We start from the raw sequence: 10,456 nt of genomic DNA on the forward strand, positions 1-10,456 counted from the left end.
ATTTACAGTATAATTGTTTGGTGCTAGTACGTAGTATTTTGGTTAACTTGTCATCTTAGTACGTACATACTCGTATATTCTAATCATTATCAATAATCTAAGTACAATAATTGGTACATAATTTAATAATATATGAAGAAAATATTTAAAAAAAAAAAAATGAAAACTGAATCCTGGGCTCACACTAATAAGTAGTCAGTGAATCTTATCCTGTCTAAGTAAGCTAGTGACAACTATATTTGCAATTGCAAGATCTGGAGACCATCACCCTTTGCCCATATTAAGATGCAGCTGAGTTTCTTAGAACTTTCTTTTATTTGGTATCACTTACATTATACATGATACATACGTACTACTGTAAATCTGTAATATGCTGATTCTATAATATCTTGCAGACTGCAATCCAGTAACTCAGCTCTATCAAATTCACCAGGTAAAATACTTAATACTTAATATTAACAACCACTCACACTCACATGTTTGGAACAAGACATTCAATTCGCCATGCATTTCAGATCAATTGGTGTTTATTTGACTATTATTTCACCAAATTCTACATTTCTACTCCGTGTCTCCCAAGTTTAGGTTGTTCCTTTTCTTTTTGACCATGACAAAATTTTGGAAAATAATATTGACTTGATTATCTTGCAGAAATGTATTATACTAGTATATATTAGTACTTGGGGAATAAGTAAACCACGCACTAGGATCCTAACTAAGAATCAAGATATAGATAAGTTTAAATATGTAATTCCTAGACACACCAAAACTTCCTTAATGTCTTACATATATGTGATGCCTTAAAAGTAACTTGCTCGCTTGAGCTATTGTACATGCATGAAACCGTAGGTCTAATACAAAAATTTCTTTCTTTTATCCGAGTTTTCTGATTAGTACAAGGAAACTTCCTAAAACCATACACAACTAATCTGTGTTGCCTAATTATCAAATCAATATACTCTTTATTATAACAAATTTATTGATCATGCTTACATAGGTGATTAGAACAAAATCTGATGCAGAGCTGACTAAAGGCATCACACACAAATTGACCCGATGATATGCATATTATTATGATTGATAATTTCAGAAGTAGTTGTTGTTGATAATCTTTTAATTATAAATAAATAAATGGCATCACCTAATTGACATAAATGCAACCACTTAAAAACATATTTGTTAAGTTGTTGTAATGCATGCTTTAAGTCGAAAACAGAATAAAGATTCTGGTTTTCTGGTGTTTTTGCTTGTACTTGTTAGCGTACTCATGTCTGCAGACCTAAAAACACAAAACATACATAGTTTTGAGAGTAACATTCTCAAAATGCATGAATTGTAGTAGCTCATCAGATATCTAGACTCTCACATGTCTACTTGTTGTATCATTCAATGTGAACACTTCTTCCTTTGTCTTGCTCGTTGCCATGTTCTGTCTCCGGACTTCCCTATGATTAGTACGTACCTTTTCTCGCTTTTCTATAAACTACTATTTATTATAATCAACTTGATTACTTACTAACACAACCTTAATACTCAGATTACAATAATTATGGGTTTTCGAGTACTCGTTTTCGTAAACTTTGCTCTTTACCCCTAACATTCACCAAGACACCAACCACCAGTCCACAAGGGTTTGGTTGACTGAGTTAATTATATGATGAAATAATAATTAATGTATGGAAATATACAAATAAATCAAGTTGTATGACAGAAGAAAAGGCAGTAGACACAGAGTAGAAGGACCAAAAATTATTCAGTCTTTAGCAACTAGTATCTCTGGTAAAGTAAAGTAGTATAACCAAACCAAACCCAGCAAATTTATCAATTAACAATTCATCAAATAGACCAGGTCTATCCGCGTTCCTCATATTAGTTTCTCCAGCTTGTTTTCACACTTCACCTGCTATAGTAATAACTATGGTCACTTTAAGTCTTATGGTGAGACGTGCCCCAAGTCACACCTAAACAACTTAGTATGTCACTCCTGATTATAATACAAGTATATAATTTACGCAACAACATAACAAGTCACCCCTAAACTAACTGGCCATACCGAAATGTTGTGCTTCAATTGTTATCATTTTACTGTAATATTTTGCAATGTAGTTGAGTTACAGAATCAATCAATACAATATAACCCTGATTTTTACAATGGAATTGGCAAAATGTCAAGGCAACAGAAGCTGAAATTGAATGGCATTTGATTTTTTTTTTTTTTAGTACCAGCTCAAGAAAACCAAGATAACTGAGAAAATAATCTTTTGTTTTGTATATTCTTTTCAATTTTTTACATTCTCCATCTGTATAAGTATGGTATAAACCCAATGAAATCTACAAAACTTGTCATTGGGTTCATAAGATGAACTATAATGTGTATAACTCAAGGTAAAAAATGAAAAGAATGCCTAATGATGTTATCAATCTACTATCTTCAATTCTATACACAAGGTACAGAAAGAATAAAGAATAAAGAACAAAGAATATTGGTTGGTCAGTGCTACCTCCTAATTCTCTAGTAACAGCTACAATGTACGTTTTCCTCCTTTGCACAGGGGTGACAACTGCATTTGGCAGTGCCCAAGACCTCTTCGTGATACTATGGGTATCGGTGTTGATGCCTTTGGAAATGATCCGGTTCCACAACCAGGAGAGAACAATGATTTTGTTAGTGAACAAGCACTCCTTGGAGACAAATTCACTTGCTCTAGAGCTCGGGACTGAAGGCCTGATGGGTAATCCCTCACACACCCAATCCGAGGCCCTGCTCCTGTCGTCCATCTACAAGACAGTTGCTTCCCGAGCTGATATGACTTCATTCCTTTATGAGAATTGATTCTCTGCAGGATTGATTCTGCTGGGATAACTTCTTCTTCCTCCTCTTTTTCTTCGACCAAAATGCCTTGTGATTCCACTTGGTCATCCTGGTCAGAGGCTGATCCTTCTTCCGTGGCTGAATCATAACCATTGTCCTCAATTTGATTATGTACACTAGGTTTTGTGGCCAGATGTTCACTCTGCATGGTTAGGATCAATTCATCTCTTCTAGGTATTTCAAGATTGGTTAATTTTCTATTGAAGCGGACAGAATGATTTCGACTGGGATGAGCAATTGCAACTGCAGTTTCCTGTTCTAATACATCAGATGTTGCTGCAGTACTGCTATCCAGATTGACATTGTTCATTTCAACTGTATTTTCCGCAACCAGTTCTTCTTCAGAGTTGTTTCTCCAGTGGAGACTGCTTCTTTGCTTCACTAGTTTTTGCTCATCCTCGTCTACTGGATCAAACTGAACAGACAAATAGAGAACATATTAATACACATGATATTTGATTATTTTTTTTAATTCGCATTTCCTTAATGAGATAAAATCAAAATTGCAAACAATAGAGCCATTACCTTAACATCTGTAAGATCCACATCATATTCACTAAGGAAGGATAGAAATTCTTGAAAGTTTTCTGGAGTCGGCCTATAGTGACCGCTGTGAGGCCATACTGCCTGTTCAAGAGCAAAGAGGCTATGGCCATCAGTAACCATGTTTAACAGATAATATGAAATGTTTACAAAGTACATTTAGATTATGAGTGTTACCTTTAACATGCCATTCTCCAAGACTAATCTCCCAGCAGCCAATGTAGCACCTCCAGCGAGGAAGCTAGAGTGCTGAAATGTGCCTTTCTTCTTCTTTCCAACATACAAGTTCTTGGATGTACTCAGCACAAATATCCATTTGGCATTGGGATCAGATGAGGTGTCAAGAAGTTCCCCACTTTGTTTGTGGACGAATTTCCCGTTCTCAATGATAACTTCATAGGCCTTTCTTTCCATCTGAAATAACAAATTCAGTAAGGATACTGCCCCTATATAATCATATACTTTACTACTAAAAACTTAGTATAACAAATTAAAAGAAAGCTAAGGGTGCAGACATATTGCTTACCGGGCCAAGATATTTGATGCACTGCTGCTGAAGTTTTATCCTTGAGCATCTCTCTGTACTGACCTCTCTCCCTTCCCCAATATCAAGCCTGTACCAAACAATACGACATCTATCAGAAAACGATTATTTTATCATGGAATAGTGCAGCTAATTAATTATGCTAATTCAGTAAATATGCAAAGTATTCAAATCAAACTTACCAATAAAAGAAGGGTTCTCTGCTCTGAGATTCAAGCCATTTGGAATAATAGAAATGCAGATTATGTCCATAACGATGTCGAGGGTCAATCTGTTACATAAAAGCACTAATTTAGTATCAAGATACCAATATTAAAGAGTAGGAAGTAATCAGTAGCATTAGACTTACCGCTTCTAACCAATGTTGTAAAGCTAGCTTCTGAGCTTTGCTATTCTTTAACAAACCTTTACCAACCTGCAGTTTCAAAAGAAACAGTGTGAGTTTTTATTCAAGAAGAAATAAACATATATACAAGCGCGGTAAAAAATAAAAAATTACAAAAGTTGATGTTAGTACCTTGGCAGCTCTAGTTTTTGCTCTAGACCAGCGCGAGATGGCAGTCTCATGGTGTTCAACATCGAAAAAGGAAATAGAACTACGCTTGAGCTCTGCAAAATCTAACAGCTTCCACCAGCTTTGCTCCACAAGGACAGCACAATCTGCAAGCTTCCTCCTGGTGCGAAAGCTTTTATAGACTTTCTGCAACTTGACAGCAGCCTCGTCTTTGGGACTACCGATATGATGAGCAACTGGTGATTGTGGATACACATCATTCGATTTGAGCAGTTGGGATTCCTTTAAAGGAGAATTAGGAATGACTGAGATCAATGTATCAGATTTTCTTTGTTTGAAGCTAAAAGAACCTTCAATAATCATTTTTCCAGAACCAAATGATTTCTTAAGAAGCAGAGGTTCGGAATCATCTCCACCTTTGAAACTAATAGACCTTTCAGGGGTCTTGACTTGATCATCACCCAAACTCACAGATTTGACAATGATGCTTTCGATATCGTCGTCAGTGGCAAACGGACATGAAAGTGAAAATGATATGCCCATCCGACAGTTATTTCTTATGTTCCAATCCACACTTGATTTTTTTTTACAATATATCAGTATTAATTCCTGCACATATTTCGGATTCAATGAATCAGAATCAGTTTCAGATTGTTGTTGCAATATGCAATGCTATATTCCATTATTCATAATTCCTATTTCATTCAAAAATTGACTACTCTGTATAATAATTTAGATGAAACCTTTTACGGGGACCTACAAAGTAGAGTACAGATTTGAGGGTGAATATAGTTAGGAGTATATGCAGTCAAAAAGCCACCAGCCATGACCCCATGACTTGTACATTCTATATTTTATTTTCATTCTGGCAAAGGGAATGCAATTACTCAAACAAACCCACTATTAACCATTAAAATACAGGAAAATGGATCCAGAAATTCAAACACAACACAAGAAATGGATCAGGAAAATGTATAGACTATTATTATTCAAGACAGACTAATTGGAATGAAGAAAAGATTGAAGATTTACCTGGAAATGAAAAAGGTATAGTAACAAATAATTGAATTTGGTTGAGTGTTTTTGAGTTCTGGTAGAAAGAATGGAAATGGGTATAAGCCCAAGTTAAGTTGTGTGAAAATTAAGAACGCAAAATAAAAGAGGTGGGTAGCACAAGTATATATAGTGGGGGGATTTGGGAATTGGGAGGCTCAATAGAAAGAGGGCAGTCAGCAACCACGTGGAGCAGACTTTAAACTTCTCAACTTAAACATACAAATGAAACAACCCCTACACTTTTTTTTTTTGACGCACCCATTTTTTCAAACTAGTGTTTTGTGTATTCTTCTTTCTTTCTTTATTTTCCTAATTTTTCATTTGTCGGTGTACTTCTTATATTCTTGTATTTCTCATTTTTAGTACCTTTGCCTCATCAACTTTTGCAGTAACTTCATTTTTCGATCTAAATCTTTTAATACGTACACGTTTGGGAGATATAATGATAAATTATGAATGCGATATAAATTAAGTAGTTAATGTGTAGATGTGATATTCAAAAATTGTGACTCAATCTCGTCTATATTATTTATCTTAATGGATCCCTCTACATCCCCACAAAATTACTCTATTGTTTATATACTAGTAGAAAGACTCAAAAGACAAAAGCTAGAGCCTCTCAGTCAGAACTAAGGATTGAAATTTTAAATTAAAAAAATGAAAGAGCCAGCTAGATCCAATAAGTAGATCCTAGTGTAATTAATAAGGGTTTGTTTGTTTGGACCTATATATTTGGGACTCAAGTCATTTGTCACGGCTGTACTGAGCAGTAAATTTTGCTCCAGTCTTGTACGGAGTACCTTCTTCCAATTTCTTATTATTATGTGGACTGTGGAGTGTTAATGTACTTCCCATCAATGCATGTATTACTAGTATAAATGTATAATGCAATGCAAGAGTGAGACCTGCCGCATCAGTTCGTGATTTTGATATTTACAGAATGCTCCATTCAACCATTAGAATGTGGTAAAGCCCAATTCACCATATTCAAATGTATGGTCTAGCCCACAAAGTAAACACCACCATATTTTGATTCTCTAGTTTCTTTTATTTGATAAAAAATATAAATCATAAAATAACTTCAACTCCCATGTAAATAAAATTTCTAATCTTATAAAATCGTAAAATAAGAATAATTAAATATTATTTAATTGAGGTGAAGAGTATAGGAGATAAGCCTCATCTTATGAATAACGTTCTCCTTTTACTTCTACGCACAATTCATAGTTAGATTACATTCTCTATTTGGATAGATGGTATGTACTTGACTTGTGAAATCCAAACTTGAAAATAGAAATTAAAAATTTACCAAGTCTCATGTTGACCTTGTGTAACATCATACTCAAGTAAATACAAGTCATTTGTAGCATGAATTTAGTGGTCAATTTAGAAAAAAAAAAAAAAAAAAATTAAGTATATAAAATATTATATTTGACCATTTCATAACCCCTTATGTCATGGATTTAATATCTTATGGGGTAAACCAATTCAAGTAAACGATTTCTTAATTAGCTTAACTTGCAAGTTACTACACGTACAAAGAAACTTTCTAATGAATGTTTTTGGGGTTACATGACTAAGCTAGACTAACTACAGCAGAAAATTCACAAATTCAACGCAAAATTAAACAAAATTATAGAAGAATATCATCCAAACTTCTAAGCGTGGGGTCATTAACTTAGAAAAAGACTAATATTCCTTAATTAAAAAATTGACTGGATGATGAGGTATTAGCTAACGTACACAAAAGAGAACGTACACAAAAGTAATTAGTAAGGGTTTGTTTGGTATTATTGTGGTTTTCTATTTTTTGGTTTTTCGTTTTTTAAAATCATATGATATATTTCATATAATGAATAAAAAAATTATCTAATTTATTGAACTTGTGGTAATTTTGAAAACTGACAACAGAAAAGTAGAAATACCTTTTTTATGTTTCCTGTTTTTGGTTTTGTTTTTAAAAAAAAGCAGAAAACTGAAAAACAAAAACGATGCCAAACAAGCTCTAAATTAATTGTGGATTAGATAGAATGTTGAAAACTCCGGTTAAGCGGCAAAAAGAGATTATTGTTGAAACTTCTTGTAATGTTCCTGAGTATAGTGACCCGTACTAAAGGTTGACTTGAATATACTCTTTTTTTTTTTTTTTTGAGAAATTGAATATACTCTTTTTAATATCTTTTATAACAAAAATTAAATTATTAAACAAAGTTGTAGATGATGCGCTAATGGCAACAAAAAGGACAGTGTAAAGTGTTAAATGTAGGTGTATGTTCGCATTGTGGCCCACTCTCCTTATACGAAGTATTCTAAACTACTCATATCAACAATGAACCATTCAAACTTCGTAAATTGTTGTTTCATTTAATTGATTTCTTTATTAGGCTTCTACTTACTTAGGGGTTTGGGAGATTAGCTAAGCAACACGGTTGTTTTTAGGAATGTATTGATATACTTTTTCTTTTGTTTCTTATACTTCTGTTTCTTATAATAAGTGCCCTGTCAAAAAATATAATAAGTGCAACATATAGGGATGTACTTTATTTTTTTAAGAGAGATTGAAAAAAAAATAAGCCCTTTATGTGATGAGTAGAGATATAAAAATATATATATATTCATAATTGTGATTTTTCTTATATATAAATTATGCAACTTTCAAAAACTTCAATGGAAATATAGTACTTATTACAAAAAAAAAAAAAAAAAAAAAATTAGAAATTACGAAACTCATAAGGCTATATACATAACCATATTATATATTTTAAACGAACTACATGAATATTAATTTATAAATATGTAATTAACAAATCACTACACAAATTAATCGCTCAATGTAAAATATGTGAGTTCACTCAAGTTAACACTTGAAAGTACAGGGGCAGATACGTGATTCTCACTCCCAAACAAATATAACTAGTGGAGTTCAAGCTTGTGACATCAAATTAAAGTCATAAAGTTATTTTCCCACTAAGCTAAGGTAGCTTGGTTATATATATGTTGAGTATAAATATATGTACAAAATTCAATTTAACACACAATTTTTATTTAAGTGTCTCAATTGTCAATGCACTTAAATAAAAACAGTATATACTCTCGATGTACACTTTTAAATCTAAGGTCATCAAGATAATTACATATAAACAATGTACATAGTATATCTTTAGGCTTTAGCTATAGGTTCAACAACATTGATAGCGTATATACAATTTAAACATATGACATGAACGAATAATAGGCTATCAAAAATAATTATCACATGAGAAGTACTTAATTTATACTCGTAAAAGATACAAAAATATAGTACAAGTACGGACAAATCCGTAGTGTACCATGAGAAGGAGGTGAATTACAATTACTATTACATTTACTAGTGATCGATCTGTGATGACACGTACGCATTGCATGCACGAGAGGTGACCATGACCATGACCATACCAGCGCGTAATGCCAGATAAGTAGTGCAGTACAAATGTACAATCTCTTTTTTTATAACCAAACAAATTAAACCACCGTCGAAACCATTTTTTGGTCGGAAAGTAATATGAATTCCACAGTTTAGAGGTACTTAGTTATTAGTCTTATTACTACTACTAGGACTTTGATTTAGTTCTTCACCTTGCCTTGTTTCACACATTATTATACTCCGACTAGTCTACTAAACTCTTTTATCACATTTTTTTTAGCTCTTACTTTGACATTCATTTCATACTTTTTTTTTATTGATTAATTAGTGTGTATGTATGATTTTAATCTTTAATAATTCAACTATACAATTATATATTACATAAACCGACACCCACCAATCATTATTTCATAACCACGACATCAACTAAAATGCACTCAAACTACAAATTCATTATTTTCTTTAATTATATTTTCAAAAATAGTAATACAAATATCTACTTACATTATTGTGTTTTTTTTTTCCACATTGGGTACTAGCAATTAAAATACGTAGTACTAAAATATGAGAGGTTTAATGAGATTGTAACATATATAGAAACTAATTTTGTGGGTGTTTGCATTGTATATAATCATAATTAAGCCGCAATTAGAGATTACAGACAACGCATGCACTTAATTATATTTACATTTAAGTCCCAAGTTGGTACGGTGATGAGTTTGTGCAACCATTGCAAGAATTCTTCCCCTACTATAGATCTGAGAGTCATATAGGCAAATAATATAAATGAAAGTTTTGAGTAATACTCTCAAAAGTTTTAACTAGCTAAGCTATTTGGCCATCACAACAATATACACAGGAATATAATGACATTATCGTGTCATATATTACGAAGATCATTATGTATCAAGTAGTACATATCCCTACCTTATAAAAAGTAGAAACTTACTCTTATGAATAGTGTAATGCCAATTATACCCTTTAAAATGTGCATTTACATATATACCCTCATTAATATGTACAAGTTTTTTTAATGAATGGTGTTTGGACAATTATACCCTCTGAAATATTTAATTACGTACTATTTGCTTTCATGCATTAATGTTAGCTGTCTTGGATATTTATACTCATAAACATAGTTGTGTACATATTTTTTTGTCACTAATTTTGCCAATAACTAAATTTGTGATTTTAAGACCAAGCCGAAAGAGTAACTAGATATGACTAGCTATGCGCGCGCGCGTTAGCTGCCCTAGTATATTGAAAAGGTAGCCAGTTCTACTAACTTTTTTGACCCAAAGTTCTACTAACTTTGTAATAGGTATCACTTTATAAAATGAATAAGATAAAATAATCAATTAAGTTGCAATAGCCAATAGGCATGCATGTATCTAATCAATTCAACTCCTAAACTTACTCATTGTGGAACAAGATTAGGCAAGCAAAATAGGGTGTTATATTCCACAAAATAGAACAAAATCTGGTGCATATAATTTGATGTCAGTAGTACACTTGTACGTTCAA

At 32.6% G+C, this 10,456-nt stretch overlaps 1 protein-coding gene across 1 annotated transcript; it reads right to left on the bottom strand.

Annotated features, from left to right (window-relative positions):
• Positions 1 to 2,246: 2,246 nt before the first annotated feature.
• Positions 2,247 to 5,610, bottom strand: LOC145603474 (IQ domain-containing protein IQM2-like). Its single transcript, XM_081659384.1, has 8 exons — positions 5,506 to 5,610; positions 4,477 to 5,082; positions 4,309 to 4,374; positions 4,142 to 4,230; positions 3,942 to 4,029; positions 3,593 to 3,829; positions 3,398 to 3,499; positions 2,247 to 3,287 (listed from the first exon to the last, which is right to left on the bottom strand). Exons 2-8 carry the CDS (start codon positions 5,014 to 5,016, stop codon positions 2,523 to 2,525), a joined length of 1,887 nt encoding a protein of 628 aa, XP_081515510.1. The 5' UTR covers positions 5,017 to 5,082; positions 5,506 to 5,610; the 3' UTR covers positions 2,247 to 2,522.
• Between the last annotated feature and the right edge of the window lie 4,846 nt (positions 5,611 to 10,456).

Source organism: Chenopodium album, chromosome 22, assembly GCF_948465745.1.
Source record: "Chenopodium album chromosome 22, dcCheAlbu1.1, whole genome shotgun sequence".
Lineage (NCBI taxonomy): Eukaryota > Viridiplantae > Streptophyta > Magnoliopsida > Caryophyllales > Amaranthaceae > Chenopodium > Chenopodium album.

What these genes read in the sequence shown, in the direction of transcription:
- LOC145603474 (XM_081659384.1), bottom strand. Translation starts at nt 5,016, where the DNA reads ATGGGCATATCATTTTCACTTTCATGTCCGTTTGCCACTGACGACGAT. An exon ending in CAAAAACTAGAGCTGCCAAG is followed by an intron (nt 4,375 to 4,476) that starts GTACTAACATCA and finishes TTGAAACTGCAG; the next exon opens with GTTGGTAAAGGTTTGTTAAA. An exon ending in AGAGAACCCTTCTTTTATTG is followed by an intron (nt 4,030 to 4,141) that starts GTAAGTTTGATT and finishes TGTTTGGTACAG; the next exon opens with GCTTGATATTGGGGAAGGGA.